This window comes from Neophocaena asiaeorientalis, unplaced genomic scaffold, assembly GCF_003031525.2.
Source record: "Neophocaena asiaeorientalis asiaeorientalis breed wild unplaced genomic scaffold, Neophocaena_asiaeorientalis_V1.1 scaffold42, whole genome shotgun sequence".
In the NCBI taxonomy this organism is placed as follows: Eukaryota; Metazoa; Chordata; class Mammalia; order Artiodactyla; family Phocoenidae; genus Neophocaena; species Neophocaena asiaeorientalis.
This window is the reverse complement of record NW_020172633.1, coordinates 420964-438650: the sequence shown is the minus strand read 5'-3', so window position 1 is coordinate 438650 and position 17687 is coordinate 420964. Positions and strand designations below refer to the sequence as shown.

The window sequence follows — 17687 nt, the reverse complement described above, 5'->3', positions numbered from 1 at the left end:
GGGAGGAACTCAAATAAAGATTTAGGGAAATCCTCATTTTCAAGGGTCACCAGCTAAAGAAACATTAACGTGAGCCAGCGTTTCGTGTTCCTGAAATGCCCTGTGTCTATAGCGATCAGGTAGAAAAAGTCATTTCAAGTTCATATATAATGTAGCGATTGCCACATGGTGCAGAATCTTTCCACCCCTAAGACTCCACAAACCCAATCAGACAAGTGGCCGTAATCTGACTCCCAGTGCACTGGGAACCCAGACGCAGGCAATGAGCGCTGCCCTCTAGCCAAAGGAGGCATGAGTGACAGACCCGCAGGCAGGCAGTGGGGGTAAGTCCTTCTTTGCCTTAAGGGAACAATGCTCTGACGAAAGATGAAACTCAGACTGACTCTTTCATTACAGATACGTGTGCCTTCTCAGGCAGAATCTAGAAGGAAGCTCTCGGGCAGGTGGGTGGTTCTTTCAGGGCTGGGTACCGGGCATATTCATAAGAGAGGAGAGGCAGAGAGAGGGCAGAAGAAAAGGGATGCTTTGGAGCAAAATCCTCCAGATACTGGAGACCTGTGAAAGCACAAGAAAATGACCCTATGGAGGTAAACCTATCTGTAGTATTTTTCATCAGAAAAATTACTCACCCATGGCCTCAGCTGTCCAGAAGTGGCTCAGGCTGGGCGTTCAGCTAGAAAGTAATGTGTCCGGCTCTGTACAACCCGGTCACATCAACAAATCCCCTTTGTTCTGGGGCGAAAGAAGCAAAACAAATGGTGATGATGCATTTCCAGGGAGTGTGAACAGGGAAGGGAACATTGACGATAGATAATTAAGAGGGGCTGTGAGAGAGCTGGGGTGAGCGCATATCAAGCCAGAGGTATGTATGTGCTGCCAGGGGACTTCGGGGTTCACAGCCGACTGAGGTTGGTCACTCTGCCCTGGAAAGAGATCAGCGTTTTGCACGTTTTCAAAGAAAGCTAAAGGCTTGCTTAAGGAGTCTACTTGTTTGGGGGTTTGGGGAGTTGGGTTTTTATTTCTCTGGCTGATAAAAGCTTGAAGTTGAAAGAGCAACTGAGCTTCTCAGATTAGGTCTCTGGAGAGGGAGGCAAATGCACAGAGAATGATCAGGGAAGGTGAGGGAGAGGGTGCAGCAAGAAGGCGTCTTGTACACAGGGCCTGCCTCTCCCAGATCCCTGTGCTGGGAATGGGACCTGCCGCATCCTGCCCACCTGGCTGCCTTAGCTTCCTGCCTTGTCCTCTTCCTTTTTCCCACTAAATCCGGCCACAGAGGACCATCGCCTGACATAGCACCTTGCCCTTTGCCATCTCGGCTACAGCTGTGGGCCACTGGTGAGTTCAGAAGCCAGGCTTTTTCAATTTGTGAGCTTCTCCCCCTTTGGGATACTTGTCATTTCTCCCCCAGGGCACCTTGGCTGCCCTGCTCCAAGTGCTGTTTTTGTCCCTTTTTTTTTTTAATCTTTATTGGAGTATAATTGCTTTACAATGGTGTGTTAGTTTCTGCTTTATAACAAAGTGAATCAGTTATACATATACATATGTTCCCATATCTCTTCCCTCTTGCATCTCCCTCCCTCCCACCCTCCCTGTCTTGTCTCTATTTTCTCTTCCTCTAGGGAGTGTGATGTCACTGTCCTCCCAGCTGGGGTTTTTCGTAATTACATGATTCACTTAGAGGAGTTCACTGGGGCAAGGGACCGCTGGCGACAGGGCTGGCTGGTCCCCTTCTGGAGCCACCTAGGCTTGGGCAGAAAATGGGTTTTTCTTTCCAACTCTGAAGCAAATCCCCACGTCAGACCAGGGGCTGAGCCGAGATCCTAAAGGTCAGGGCGACATTCAACTGGTCCTTGTTGGTACAGCATGTCTCCACTGCCCAACCACCCGGATCCGGGCTCCTGGGGACTGTAAGTGACTGGGGGTGGGGTGGGGGTGGGGGTAGTGCGGAGAAGGACCCGTGCTCCGTAGCCCGTCAGAGGGAAAGCTGCAATAATTCTAATCTGTTAAAATACCTGGCTTTCTTGTCTAACCCTTTTCACATTCCCCGGGATGAGAGTCTCCGCTAAATGCTCTCCACGCTTCTCCCCTCCCGCACTATCACAGACGAAGGATAAGGGCAAATGTCTTGAATAATGGGGTAACTGGGGCCATTGCCTCCCAAGGGGAATCCTAGCCATTTCTTGCCATTAATATCCTCAAACCCCACCCCTTATCAGCTTCCGCCCCAGGAAGAGGCACCAGCAGAATTTACAGAAGGCCGTCAGGAAGACACTAGAGAAAAACTGCTCTCCGGAGCCTCCTGCTTTGAGGACCATTGTCTCCCTGGCCCCACTCTCCTTGCCCACCTGCCTGCCGCAGCTCTGCCCAAGTCGCTGTCCCCCGCACTTGGCGGGCAGGGTGCCTGGGGCGCCGCTGGTACACACTGGCCTCCAGGATCCCCTTTGGTAGGTTTTATCTGAGAGGTAAACTTCAAGGGGTGGAGAGTCAGGCCCAAGAGGGGATGGTCCCTCAACCCTGCAAAAGTGCGCAGAGGCCAGGTTGCACTTTCCCGGGTGAGGTGCCTGCGCCTGGTACCCAGCGGGCGGGGCCGCTGCGTCTGTGTACTGGGGCTGCCTGGGGCCCGCCCCGCCCAGGTGGCCGGTCCCCGCCCTCGGACAGGCGCTCCGGCTCCCCTGGGGCCTGCGGTTGAAACCGCTCTGAGCCGCCTCCGGACCTGGGCGGGCTCCCGGACTCCTCCCGCTGGCCGGGGAGAGCATGGCAGCGTCCTCTTCCCAGTCCCGGGTCCCAGCTCCGGCCCTGCAGTCACCACGAGTGGCCCTCCCACCAAACAAGATTCACCTTCTCCAAAGACAGCCTTCCAGCCTTCCAGCCCTCCTGGCTTCCTAGCAGGACTCGCCTTCATCCAGAGTCTCCAATGGGGGAGAGGAGGGACAGTCAGCTCTACAAATCCATTTCCAGAATGCCGTTTGAACCATAAAGGACAGAACTGGAAAAGACTTCCCTTTTTTATGGCTGTAGGTTCCAAATAGAAATGACATGTAAAAAGTACCTTGAAACGTAAAAACTTGCTCTGAGGGAATTGACTACAAGGTAAATATACTTTATTCTTAATTCTTTAAGGAACTTGATTTAGACGTTTTCTTTTCTAGGGACAATTCAGATAATTTTCCAGTGAAACTGGATGATCTTTGGATATTAACTCAAAGGAGATTAGAATAACAATCTCAATAGAATAACATAACAATAGTTACTGTTAGAATAACCATAACAGTAATTACTTAATTATCTCCTTAAGAGATAATTAAGTAATTAAGGAGATTTTCCAGAAGCATTCTTTCTCTGTATGCAAATAACTTTTGGCTGGGTGGTCTCCCTACTGTGGGGCAAGACTGCGGGCCTGGACATCCTCACCTAAAGGCATAAACCTTGGATTGGTAGCTTCTGATGCCGATTTGTTTTTCCTTTCAGTAAGTGTGGACCTTTGTGTAGAAGAGAGAGTATCATGGTGGCCTTCAAAGGGGTCTGGACTCAAGCTTTCTGGAAGGCAGTCACAGCGGAATTTCTGGCTATGCTTATTTTTGTCCTGCTCAGCCTGGGATCCACCATCAACTGGGGTGGAGCAGAAAAGCCCTTACCAGTCGACATGGTTCTCATCTCCCTCTGCTTTGGACTCAGCATCGCAACTATGGTCCAGTGCTTTGGCCACATCAGTGGTGGCCACATCAACCCCGCCGTGACGGTGGCCATGGTGTGCACGAGGAAGATTAGCATTGCCAAGTCTGTCTTCTACATCGCAGCCCAGTGCCTGGGTGCCATCATCGGAGCCGGGATTCTCTATCTGGTCACGCCTCCCAGTGTGGTGGGAGGCCTGGGAGTCACAACGGTACCATCTTTAGCTCTTGTTTTCAAACTCGGACTCTAGGCTTCTTATAGACTACTAAGTGACAACTGGTGGCTTAAGAGACCTTCCTAAAACTGCTAATTTATTCCCAGGGAACGTCTGATGACTCTTGATAGGGGTGAAAACTGATTCCAGCCACGCTGACTACATCATATGAAATCATTGTGTGCTACTGAGTAACCTGAATAGCACTAAGTCTGGGTAGCACAAAAATTGTGTTGGTTTTTTTCCTCTCTCTCTCTATCCCAGTGACTATATTGACTATATATTTAACTTAAGGCATTTTTGTTACAATTATTTGTTGGTTCGTTAGCAAAAGGAACAATTTTGTTTCTTGTCATGTACCTGAGGTTTAAAGTGATCTGCATCGAGGGTCACACTTAAAAAAATAAATTGGCGTTTGATCCTAGTTTTGTTCTTAGCTGATTAGGAATATCATTTGTTAGGTCAGCACCAGGGTTGATTTAAATTTTAATTGAAATATATATTAATTAATTTAAACCTAATTAATGGATTTAATCATTGCCTTATAAAATTACAAGACTCTTAAGAAACTCTTTTATAAGTTAAGTGCAGGAGTGGCATGTTTCGCTTCCTTTGTAGAAAAGGGCATTCAGCACAAACTCCCTCTTGGTCATTGTAAGAGTAATTAATTATCTGTGATGGCCCCAAATGAATAGAAATTTATTTCTTCTTTTCTGAGGGGGCAGGGGTGCAAGTGTCTCAACTAGGGGTGGGATAGAAGACTCAAACTAATGATCAGTTTTTGCAGGGATAAAATGTGCCTTTCACAATGATATGTTATCATAGAAAATGTTCCCTTGCCTTAATTCAGATGGAGCATTTTTCTCTCTCCAGGTTCATGGAAATCTTAGCGCTGGTCATGGTCTCCTGGTGGAGTTAATAATCACATTTCAGTTGGTGTTTACTATTTTTGCCAGCTGTGATTCCAAACGGACTGATGTCACTGGTTCCATAGCTTTAGCAATTGGATTCTCTGTTGCAATTGGACATTTATTTGCAGTAAGTTTCCAAGCCCATTTAAGTAATTGATCCATGTTGTTTATCCTCACCCTAGAGCTGGATGAAGATGTTATGTTTCACAGCTGTAGTTCTTTAGTATCCAGCTACGTCTGTCCATTTTAGGTGATTTTTTTGCTAACTTTGTGATGAGAACGTTGATATGGCTGCTAACATCTGGACATCTCTAACTGACTTGGCAAATGGTAGCACATTGCAATGAAGTCTACCTGTTAATAGCCCTGTTTCAGCAATGTCTGAAGTTGTATTCTTTTTCCCTATAGATCAATTACACTGGTGCCAGCATGAACCCCGCCCGATCCTTTGGACCTGCAGTTATCATGGGAAATTGGGAAAACCACTGGGTAACCACCATGTTCATTGTGCCTGTTTTCCTACAGTTGAGGACAATTACCCAGAGAGCTCTTTTTTTCCCATTATCTTGCTCACTAGTTTCTCTTCCTCCCAACTCTGAACCCCTAATTTATTACATCTTTCATAAAGACTAGGGAGAGACTAGGACAGTTCTGCTACAAAACATCTCATATCAGTTCTGGACCTTCAGTGACAGTCTTTTTTTTTTTTTTTTTTTAAAGCACTGCTCTGGGCACTGTATCTGACAGACCTCAGCAGAATATATTGAACATGGAGGTTGCCTATCTGGAACAAGTTAAAATCAGGGTGGTGACATGAATATGGTGTTTAAATAATTGAAAGTAAATCCTTCCCAGCAATAACGAAAAATATGCTTGCAAAAAAAAAAAAAAAGAAGAAGAAGAGGAAGAGAAAGAGAAATGCTTAAAAGCATAGCCCATTGCAAAAATATTTACCTTTTTTGTTTATAAGAGCATGAACCCAGTTAATAGTATGGGAGTGGGAAGCATTTTGAACTGCAGATGGTGAGAAATAATGAGTGCAAATATTTATGCTATTATCACCATAACCATAACTGGAAAAAGAAAGGACTTTCAGAAAAGACACACTTCTCAGCCCCATGCCTACCCTACTTTTTAACGTGGGGACAGTGCTTCCAGAGAGCAGTGGTATCGATTGTTAAATACCACAGTCAATTTCTTTTCAATTGTCTCTTACCAAAAAGAAATTTCAATCCATTAAATGAATAATGTGGCAGTTTTGAAGACCTCTTACACACTAATTTACAATAACCAATAAAAATAGGTGTATGTCAGCCAGCTTCAAATGGAGCTAACTTTTATTTTCATGTATATATGTTGTGAATGCTCTTTTACATCTTTTATTTTTAAGTCACGAATGTAAGAATCTGTCACTTATGTTTTTAATTTATGTTCTTATTGTAGTGCAGTGGATTTACAATGCTGTGTTAGTTTCAGGTGTACAGCAAAGTGATTCAGTTATACATACTCAGATTCTTTTCCATTGTAGGTGTCGCTTATGTTTTAATCTCACGCATACAGCGGTTATTGACACAGTCACACGCACTCAACCTTGATGTACGTTGCAAATGAGAAGAAATTGCCCCACTGCTACATGCATTCACTTCTAAGAAAAGTGTACCTATCTATCCCATTAAAGTAATCTATCCCATTACATAACAGCATGAGAGTCAGTGATCAAAAGCAAGGTTTTGGACCCAGACATGAAAAACTTAGTCAACAACACCACCCATGAGATTGGTTACTTTGCCACTGATATTTCCATGTATGTCTCTAAAGATTTGCCACATTAATGGGAATACAAATTTGTAACGGGCAGTATATAGATCTTATGATAAAAGTACAACTTTTAGGTCATCTTATTCAAACAATTTTTGTAAATAAAATTTAGAAAAATGACAACTTTTAATCCATGAGGACTTTAATACGTGAATGAAAATATATGTTTTTATTAATTACTTGAGTTGTGGTACACTAGTTAAAATTTAAGTAGCAAGAAAATCCTTCGCTGTTGATTGAATCCAAGGTTTCCCGTTGTTGCTATTTTATAACAAACTTAATCCTACAGAAAATGAATGTCCATTTTGTAGCAAAGCTTGTGTGAAATTAACAACTAATTTTAAGTATGTCTGTAGATAGATGGATAGACAATAAATAACAAGATATTAATGATGAATCTTGTGTGTAATGAATAACATTTTTTAGTCTTCTTTTCTGGATTTTCTATATTTTTAGCAGTAGAACTTCTTTACCTTTATGAAGTTTAAAAGTTACTTTAAAGGGCATTATGAGTTTGGGAATAGCAACTTGAAACTGAGATTTGTTTATTTTTGAGAGCATGTAGCTAGACATCTTCTTCGTAGGTGTTTTGGGGGAAGTGTCATAATGATTTAGCAGTCCCTTTTCTCCCTTGCGGGATTTGTAGCTTGTGGAATAGAACATACCAAATGAGATCTTACCAAAGGAACAAAGCGCAAAGACATTTAGAGGAGGGCTCTCATTTCTCCTTTGAAAGGGCATAGAGAAGGTAAACTCTGACATGGTTTCTTTCATGTTCAAGATAAGGAACTTGAACATAAGGTTCTTGCAGCCACTTTGTCAACAATTTCCCTGTACAGTATATGTGTTCAGTTTCAGCTTAAAGTTTGAATTTCTTCTTTAGATTTTGCAATGAGGATGCTAAGTGAGCTTCATTTCCAGAGAGTGTTTGAAGCCAGAAGGATTCATCAGATTTTTTTCAAATGAGAGAAGTGTAGTATCATAGAAAACAGTATAATGGTTCAAAAGAGAGGTCTGAAATCAGACAGACCTGAAATCCCAGCTCAATCACTTGCTAAGCATGAAGTCTTAAACAAGCTTCTCACTCTCTCTGCGTGTCCATTTTCTTACCCATAAAATGGGATAATAATAACATCTATCTCATAGGTCATCATTAGAATTAAATGAGTTAATACAAGAAAAGCACTGAGTATAGCCAGCTGAGAAAGAGTGCTCAATAAACAGGGTTTTTGTTGCTCAAGTCCATCTGTTGAATGAATGTCTAATATTCTACAGCCTATGTGTGCTCTAAAGCAAGTGTTGAAGTTTATCCAAACTCAAAACTTGTTTTATTCTAGACACATAACTAATATGATAGAAACTTCCAGTTATTGAAATAAATTCCTATGGAATGGCTAATCCTCAACTAACCATTATCCATAAATGCAGTACAGATTTTTCCACCAAGTCATCAGTGTAAGTACCATGAGGATGAAAGCACTCTGCAAGAAGATTAATGGGCAAACCATGAGGTTTTCTCTTAAATCAAATCACCAAAGTTGAGAGAGAAAATCATGTAACATGAGGAAAGTGACTTATAGCCAGCCTAGTCCCATATATCTTTAAATTGTCTAGGAAACAATGGAATGGAGCAAGTTACAATGAAATTGGAACTATGAAGTACTTTACAAGTATTATTTCAATTTAATCCTGACAACCCATGAGGTACGTATTATTGTTATCCCTGTTTCGCAGATGAGGAAATTAAGGTTTAGGAAGTTATGTAACAGATTCAAGCAGTAACAAGATTGCTAAGTGGTCGAGCTCATATTCCATTTATCATGCTGTACTGAATAATTAAAGCCCCAAGTGATACAATCTGTACTATGGTTGTGATTATGCAAAAGACCAATGTAAGATGGCAATATTAAGAAAAAAAGTACTCTCCAGAAAATTTTTCCTCTATTTCAGCTGAAGAAGTCATACCCCCAAAGAGGACCTATCTTTACTGTAAGGATTATCAGAAAATGGCAAGAACATAATTAATGAAAGCAGGAAAAGAGAAGAGGAAACAGCCTTTTCTTATTTTCTGTTCAAATGTTATTTAGCAATATATGGATCTCTGATGTAGATTTAATGTATTCTCTTATTTTCTTTCCAATTCTCTCTCTCCTTTTTTTTAATGCATGACTCATTTGCTCTCTCTCTTTTTTAAAAAATAACCACTTATGTCTTTTTTTTTTTTTTTTTTTTTTTTTTGGCTGTGTTGTGTCTTCATTGCTGCTCATGGGCTTTTCTCTTGTTGCAGCGAACGAGGCTACTCTTCGTTGCAGTGCGGTGGCTTCTCCTGTTGCGGAGCATGGGCTCTAGGCACGTGGGCTTCAGTCGTTGTGGCTCGTGGGCTGAGTAGTTGTGGCTCGTGGGCTCTAGAGCTCAGGCTCAGTAGTTGTGGCACACGGGTTTAGTTGCTCCGTGGCATGTGGGATCTTCCCGGACCAGGGCTTGAACCCATGTCCCCTGCATTGGCAGGCGGATTCTTAACCACTGTGCCACCAGGGAAGCCCCACATTTGCTCTCTTAATTTAAACCAGCTAAGTTCTATATCCGTGCCTTGTTCAAAGGAATAGTTTTACTCTACTTACACTCTATAACTCTTTCATCTTTCCCCCAGATATATTGGGCTGGACCAATAATAGGAGCTGTCCTTGCTGGTGGCCTTTATGAGTATGTCTTCTGTCCAGATGTTGAACTCAAACGTCGTTTTAAAGAAGCCTTCAACAAGGCTGCCCAGCAAACAAAAGGGAGCTACATGGAGGTGGAGGACAACAGGAGCCAGGTAGAGACCGACGACTTGATTCTAAAACCTGGAGTGGTGCACGTGATCGACATTGACCGGGGTGAGGAAAAGAAGGGGAAAGACCCATCCGGGGAGGTGCTATCTTCAGTATGACTAGAAGATAGCACTGAAAGCAGACAAGAGCCCTTAGAACTGTCCTCAGATTTTCTTCCGCCCATTAAGGAAACAGATTTGTTATAAATTAGACATGTGCAGTTTGTTGTTTCATGTCATATTACTCAGTCTAGACAGTAAATATTTCATTATTTACCAAGGAGGAATGAAAGAAACCTATCATGAATTTCAAATCTAAAAAAAAAAAATCTTTTTGAAGTATCCCCAAAGCCAATGTGTATCTAGTTTATCTATTTGCTATTCATTAATAATCAATTTAAAATGTGTATCAAGATTTTGTTAAGGCTTGCCTGACAACTTACAGGCATACCTATCAGCTTACTCCTCCTCTCCCACGAAACCAGTATTGTCAATCCTCATTTGAATATTTATTCTGTTAAATCAAGTTAATCAATGGCAAAATACAGAGTATGTCAGAGTCATGCACATCCAAGAGAGCAAATACAACAAGCTCTTTTATAACCAGCTCCCCTAGGTTAAACTACCTCGGCAAAAGAATATTAACAAGAGTCATTGCTAGTGAATTGTTTTCATTTATATTTCAAATATCCAACTTTCAACCCAAACTCCAATTCATAATATTCCTTCCTCCTCCTCACTGCCCAAGGTAATATGGAACTAAAGCCCAGAAATTCAAAGAATGTTCAGAAATCCTATATGTGTTCCACCTAATAAAACCTCCACATCATAAGGCACCTATTGAGATTCAGGACAAACAGACTTGTAAGATCTTATGGGGGTGGGTGGAAATTTACCATCATACAAAAATCATAAGGAAAAAGAAAATCTGCATGCTGGTTTCAAATAGTTGATCTGTTTTCAGTGCACATCCTCAAATACACCACATGAGGTTAACAATCTAAGCTTTTAACCACTTAACAATTTTGCTTATTTTTTTAATTTATTGGCAAAACTGGGGATTTTGTTTGTTTGTAATTTTGGTTAACTATATTTAAACATTAGCTGAGACATATTTTTGATAGCAAGAACATAACTAGTTGAGTCCTGACTTTTTGTTATTAAGCTCTGCTCGTTCTAGAAGGTGTAACCTAGTCCTGCCAGTCCCAATCACTGATACTCTCCCACTTTTCATGACATTTGTTGATAATCTTCATTATGCACATCAATATTTTAATGAATTAAAATGCATGAGAGACAAGGAACGACATGACCACAAAATAAAAGGGCGGGGGCATCAAAACGCTCTGTATTCAAAGCTGACTAGATGACCAATCTTTCCTTTGTAGAGATACTATAGGTTTTTTTAAGCATTTTCATTACTGACTCATTTATTTTTCAAAATAACTTGTTCTTTCCCATACTGCTTTGCCTTATGTCAGTAAAATGGTCTCTGGAAACCCCAGTTTCTATTATCTTAACTGTCTAGTCTAGCCTTTATCTTAAAGAGCTGAAAAAGTCCATTTCACTGAACAAAAGCTAATAGTAAAGCAAAAATCTATCACTGCAAAGAGTGGCTTGTAAATAGCTGATAATCAAGGGCTGTCTTCTCCTACTCACAGTTCCAACTGTGTGCCACTTTTTGGTGTTAATGGCAGCTGTGTGTGTGTGGCAGTGAGATAAAGGACCACTATTAAATCTGATTCTCTTCGGTGCTAAGAAAGTAATGAACGAGGTTCCCAGAGAGACACCACACCAGTGGAGTCCCTGGGAGTCCCCCTGACATCTTTTTGGCAGGTGCCTAAATCCCAGGCCCCTTTGGTGGCTGGCCACACCCTCCACCACTGAGGCACACTGCTTCCTGTTTGGGGCACCATCTATAGGAACTAGGGTGTATTTCTAACGATGGATCTTTTCAAATGTTTGCACAATATACCCTTAAAGGCTTAAAACTGGGGGTGGATCAGCTCAAAAGATAATGCTATCAACCATCAGCAAACATGTCAGTTCAAAAATAAGTTAGCAAGGAAAAAAATGAAACATTTTCCAAATACACTTACAATTTACTAGTTTATGATCATTTTTATTCAGCCATGTGGTTTACTTCTAATACCCTCACTTTTATACTCACTTCAGTTAAAGCATTCAATAAGTTAGTGCTGGGGAAAAAAAAAAACCCTCATGAATGATGTTTTTGCCATTTGTTTTCCAGCAACGAGCAGAGTGCCTGACACATAGTAGGTATTCAAAGCAAGTGTGTTAGTTAAGAAAAAAAATATATATATATATATACATTTCATTTGTGACTTAAGGATATAAAAAATTTTCTTTTAATCTTTATTTTGCTCCATATTTAATAAGAGCATGAGTTCAAGGACTACTAAGGAAGGCCATAGAAATGTAAAAACCATAAAGTATATTTTTGCATACTACTATTTTAGGGGAATGCAGACAATGAAAGCTTTTGCACTTTTCTTTCCCTGCATACATTTCACTCAAGGCTCTACCAGTAAAAAGTAATGAAATTGTACCTTTCTAATGACATCTATGCAGCAGGGGTCTTTTGCCTGTGGATGGCACCAAATTATCCAAGTGTGTTAGGAGACTGGGGCTTTTTCCTTTAATCCCTTCTTATTAATGAAGTGCATCGCACTGCTCCCAGGAGAGTACTGCTGACAGATATACAGAAAAGAGATCAGAGAGAAAAAACTGGAAGGACATAAATGAATTATACCCAGCCAGGAAACAATGCCAGCCGTCTCTTCCCTAAGGAAAAGTACAACAAGCATCCCCCAAATTGTAAGGTGGTCCCTACACTGCAAATGTATATAGTTTGTCAAAAGAGTACAAAGGGTAAACGTCATTTTTAAGTTTGCAGGGCTTTCTTTAAAATTGGGAGCCCAGAATTTGGATGTATGTTTTCATGATAGAAGAGGACATTTTCTTCAAAGAGTCCTCAACTTTTATACTGGAAGGAAGTATTTTCTGGTATCTAAATAGTTGCTTAAATGTAAGATTCTTACACTTTGTCTCTGCCACTTGATGTTTTCATAAATTCTTATACTTTCTATCGTCTGACCCTTTTCCTAATGCAGTTGGTAGGTGCTGGCTTAAACTGTGGCTCAGTCTTGAAGGTTTTACAAGATGAGAAATATGTCGCTAACATGTATGATGGAATTAAGCTCTCTAATTATTAGAGGTCTGATTCCAAACAGCACAGAATATTCTTCTTAGGTCGTGAAACCAAGCAACTCACTTACTGGTTTAAACTCCATAATGAACCAGAAAATTCCAAAATAGAATAGCAAATTCAAATGCTAGAATCAATCCCAGTGATCTGTTGTAGCCTGTTGACACTGTTCCCACATGTTGTGAACATTTGAAAAAGAAATTGCCTTTGTGACAGTTGAGGATGACAGTGCCAGCCCAGCAGACAAACTTATCAGACAAAAGAAAGCCAATGTAAATTCTCATCATAAGCATTATAGAATATGCAAACAGAATGTTTTATACCTGAAAGTAATATTGTCTTTCCTAATATGTTTATGGCATCAAAATTATTAGAAAGATGTATTTACTATCTGGAAAGTGTGACATAACAAAACTCACTCTCTTTACCCCAAATCATGTACATTGCATTGGTGTTGTAATACTTTACAGATCACCCCGAAATAGCAGTAACTTTTGAAACCCTCTCTAAAGTACATGGAAGACATTTAATTCAGGGCTTAAAAACTGTGGCCACTCACTTTGGCAAATGACAATAACCTATGAAAATAGATATCAAATAAATGTTATACAACCTGTACAGTAAACATTAAACTTAAGAACAATTATAGTGTTACCTATGCATGTTAAAATCCAAGAGCTAAAAAATACACTGAATTTATATAACCCCTCAGAATGTATTTCTAGATTCTCTTCAGGATTAATTAAATAAACATGCAATTATGAAACCATATAAACAATTATTTATCATTTTTATGACCCAAATCACAATAAAATTGTAATTCATGATAAACTAGTGAGAATAAACTGAACATATGGTCGTATTCACAATTCTTTATTAACTGAAATGTTATTCCAACGTTAGAGCTAATGTTAAGGAGATTGAAGCTGTAATGTTTAATATTTGGGATAATCTATTAAAGTCTTAGCATTGTGGTTGATTTCCATGAATTATGTTGGATCTCATATTACTAAGCTTGTGCAAATAAACTGTTTAATGTTTTAAAATGTGTTTGATGATTTTGAAAATTCATCCAGAGCTTTTGCACGTCCCATCCTAGAAGCATCATTTAGAAGGACCAGAGGTTTAGATATTCGAGTACAATCAACACCAAATGAAATGGTGGTGGAATCCATATAATAAAACAAGTTTTGAGAACCTGCAGAGTACACAGTGTGGTAGATCCTCATATCGACAGTGAAAAGTGTGTATTCGTGGGCTTAATTCTAAATGTTCACATCTATGCAAAATAGACCATTGCATATCGACTGTCATTGTAGAGTCAAAAAGTGAAGACTTAAACAACTGTGACTCAAATGAGGCTGGTATTACTAAATAGATGATCCATCCTTAGAGCATTTGGCAAATTCTGCCTACCCAGATGGATAATGTAGGTTCAATGAGCACTGGTTTACTCCCTTGGGCTCTCGGTTTGAACCTCTCAATTTTGAGAGGTTACAGACCCACAGGGAAGGATTGAGGACAATCGTTTATGTAACATGCAACCCATTGGAAGAGTGGAGAACGCTGCCTTAGGAGCCAGGTGGATGTGTACGTCTCTTATCACCTTTGTCACATTGTAGTGAAATCATTTGTGTAGGTTTCTGTCTCCCCTAGTAGGTTTAAAACTCCTTAAGGGCTAAGACTGTGTCTTATTTATTCTGTATCCTCCACCCTCGGCACTGAGAACTAGGCCTGACATTTCTCTCAATAAATGCTTGTTGCATAAATGAATAAACAACTTATGGAATATCTCACAATCATTAGGAAATACCACAAAGCAATATACCTTAATCAAGTTGGTTTTTACTGTATAGGTGGGTGCAAAATATTTCAATGCATGTAATTCCAGTTAGGAGCCCAAAATTAGCTCAAGCACTAAAGAAAATAAGAGGGAAAATGTGCAGAAAGAATGAAACACTAATTGGCTTTCTAAAATTTATACCTAACGTGTAAGCAACAAGACACGTTTTCATTGCTATATTTATACGATGGCCAGATGTTAGATGAAATTTAGCTCAATAACTATTTCAGCAAGAAAAGTATTTTAACAAGCGTGGGAAGCTAGTGAATAAATGTCAGCCTGATTTTATAGTTATCCTGCTGGAAAATGTCCAAAACAATATGTCACCTGAATTAAATCTTGCTATTTTCTAGTTTTTTTCTAGCTCTTCCTTGGTTTTAAGGAAGACATAAAAGACCCTAAAAAGACAGGTTGAGTTCTGCTACCTCCACATATTCAGAGTTCTCTGAGGAACCATGACCATGGTGTTTGCAACCTTTGTGCATAGCACAATGACAGCACGTTAGCTGGTGCTCAATAAATGCAAGATGGATGGGTGGATGGATGATGGGTGGATGGATGGATGGGAGAGACTCTCCAGTCTGGAAGAAATAAGTTAATCTGTGAACAGATGGAGATCATAGCCTGTATTCCTTCTTCTCTTATAAAAGTATTGGCCAAGGATCAGAATGCTAGAGGAGGAATGTGTAGATTAGAATAATTACTAATTATGAGTATATATGGGGTTTTAGAATTTATAAATATTAGTCTTAATCAGTTAATTTTCAAAGCTCATTGTGGGGCATGCATTGCTATCATTCTCATTTCCAAAGATGAGGAAAGCAAGTGTCAACAAGATTAAGTAAATTACCCAGAATTATACCTAGTGCTAAAGCAAAAACTGGAAGCCACATCCCAATTAATCCCAATCCCTTATGTTATCTCCCTAAATCACACAAAGTTCTCCCATTCATCCATCAGCCTAATTTCCCATCAGCCACCTTTCCTTAAGTGGCAAGAAATATATTCTATCCATACTAGGGGAAATCTTTATATACAACACCAACAAAGGGCAATAAATTAAGTACCACAGATCAGGAGTAGGTATTGTAAAACTTAGGAAAGATCCCAAGTAAGAGAATAGGGCTGAATGCTACAATGGGTTTACTTTAGGATACTTTGGATAATTTAGGAAATTTTAAATTGACTTTTCTTTAGGAAAACATTATAAAGACCACTATTGGAGATAATTTTCATTTGGTCCATAAGAGAGAGTTGAAGATTAATTGCAAAGGTACTGATAAGGTTTTCCACATTTCAGTAATAATAATAACTTTAGCCCTCAATTATTCAACATGCACTGTGCACCAGACATATACTTTACACGGTACAAAGAAACCTCATGAAGTAGATACTGCTATTTATTCCCATTTTACAGGTGAGAAAACTGAGGTCTAAGACGAGTAAGTAAATAGCTCAAAGTCAGCTACTAAGTGGGAGAAGTGAGATTTGAACCCAGGCAGTCTGTCCACAGACTCTACTCTTAGCCACTGTCCTGTGTTGTCTCTTACCTGGGGTGCTTTAGGCCCCCAGTCATTCCAATGTTCATATCTGCTTTTTCCAAGCCTTTGATTCTTTCATACCCGATACAGATTGCAGCGTGTTTGAACCTCTCAGTTGTTCACGACTTGACCTCTGGTTATCATTTTGACCACCTCCAAAGGAAGATTTAAACTCTCAAGTGCAAATGCCACAAAGATAAATCAGCTAAACTTAAAGTATTTTTGAAAGGGACTTTGAATGGCCAAGAAAACGCTTTCTTTTCTTGAGCAGGGTTATGGCAGAAACTTATTACACAATATACCTTCCACTTTTTGACTCAAATTCTTAGCTGGTCTTTAAGTTACCTAATTTGACAATTTCTCTCTGCCCTACATTGAGACAAGTAATATGTATTTTAACTCTTCTTTACCTATTAATCACCCAATCAATATATATGCTTAAGCACCTATTTTATTTAAGGCTCTATAGAAAATTTCAATAAATTACATTTATTTATTAATTTTATTTAAATAAAATAAAATTTTAATAGGGAAGCAATAAAACAGTGTTTGGCAATAAATTGAACTAGTGTATGATAACTTATCCTAGATCAGCCTATAAAGTTGACAGAATGTATTTGTAAAAAAGTAAAATAAAGGTGGGAATTCCCTGGCAGTCCAGTGGCTAGGACTCGGCGCTTTCGCTGCTGGGGCGCCAGGTTCAATCCTTGGTTGGGGAACTAAGATCCTGCAAACAAACAAATAAATGAATACATGTAATAATGAGTGGACCAAGTACTAACATTGTTACAATGGCAACAGCTTTGAGAAATGATTGAATGGAATGATAGCTGCCAGTACTTACCTCCTTGTGTCCAAACTATAGCTTCAGTCCCCGAGTATTTTGACTCAGACTCTCAGAAGACAAAAATCTTTTAAAATACAGTATAGAGATGTACAACCAATGACTGGGGAACTATTTGTTTAAATTTGGGGTTCCCAGAGGGGAAAGAAAAAAAAATGCAGAGGATGGACGAAGGAGGGGAGGCAGAAGTCCCTCGGTAACAGCAAAGTAAGAGGACAGGGGCTCCTAGCTTTCCTACTCCCTCCCAATACAGGAGTTGCCAGGACAGCCTCTGCCCCTTTGCAGAGAAGAGTCCCTGTGCTGACTTAGTGTGTTCTTATCATCCTATATGGTAATCAGTGCCCCAAAGAGAACTGGGCTGCGCATTGTACAAACTTAAGCCTTCATCTCAATTTTAATTGTCCAAACCTCACACTAAAGGGAAATAGACTCTTCCCGTGGAAGAAAAGGACTCACTGAGTCTTGATTTTCAGCAACAAATGCTGGATGGAAGCAGGATCTCCCCCATCTCGTCAAGAAACCGTGCCTTTAAAATGTATTTCTTTCAAAAGGAAAAACGATGGGTCTCATCTTAGCACAGGGCTCTTGGAGACGATTCGCCATGTTAAAGCTACTCCAGGGTTTCAGTGTCAAAACTTATCACAAAGGACGTAAGTTTGATCTTGCTGGTTCAAAAGCCGATCTTATGGAAATGGTGGCAGGAGAATAGAAGAAGGAGAACCCCTGGGATTTCTCTAGTGATCTGCAAGAAAGAGTTGAGAAAAACTAATACAGAGTATTCAGCTCTGTGGTGTTGGTACATTGTA

The 17687-nt window shown here is 40.1% G+C and overlaps 1 protein-coding gene across 3 annotated transcripts; it reads left to right on the top strand.

The window, feature by feature from the left end:
* The first annotated feature begins 229 nt into the window (after positions 1-229).
* On the top strand, positions 230-10060 carry AQP4 (aquaporin 4). 3 transcript variants are annotated; one of them, XM_024739379.1, is made up of 5 exons: positions 230-323; positions 3469-3883; positions 4760-4924; positions 5206-5286; positions 9266-10060. In XM_024739379.1, exons 1-5 carry the CDS (start codon positions 292-294, stop codon positions 9542-9544), a joined length of 972 nt encoding a protein of 323 aa, XP_024595147.1. In that variant the 5' UTR covers positions 230-291; the 3' UTR covers positions 9545-10060. The 3 variants fall into 3 exon arrangements, with proteins under 3 accessions (XP_024595147.1, XP_024595150.1, XP_024595149.1); XM_024739381.1 differs by lacking the exon at positions 230-323 and adding an exon at positions 1303-1335 and having other exon boundaries at positions 9266-9741; XM_024739382.1 differs by lacking the exon at positions 5206-5286 and having other exon boundaries at positions 292-323; positions 9266-9707.
* Positions 10061-17687: the final 7627 nt, after the last annotated feature.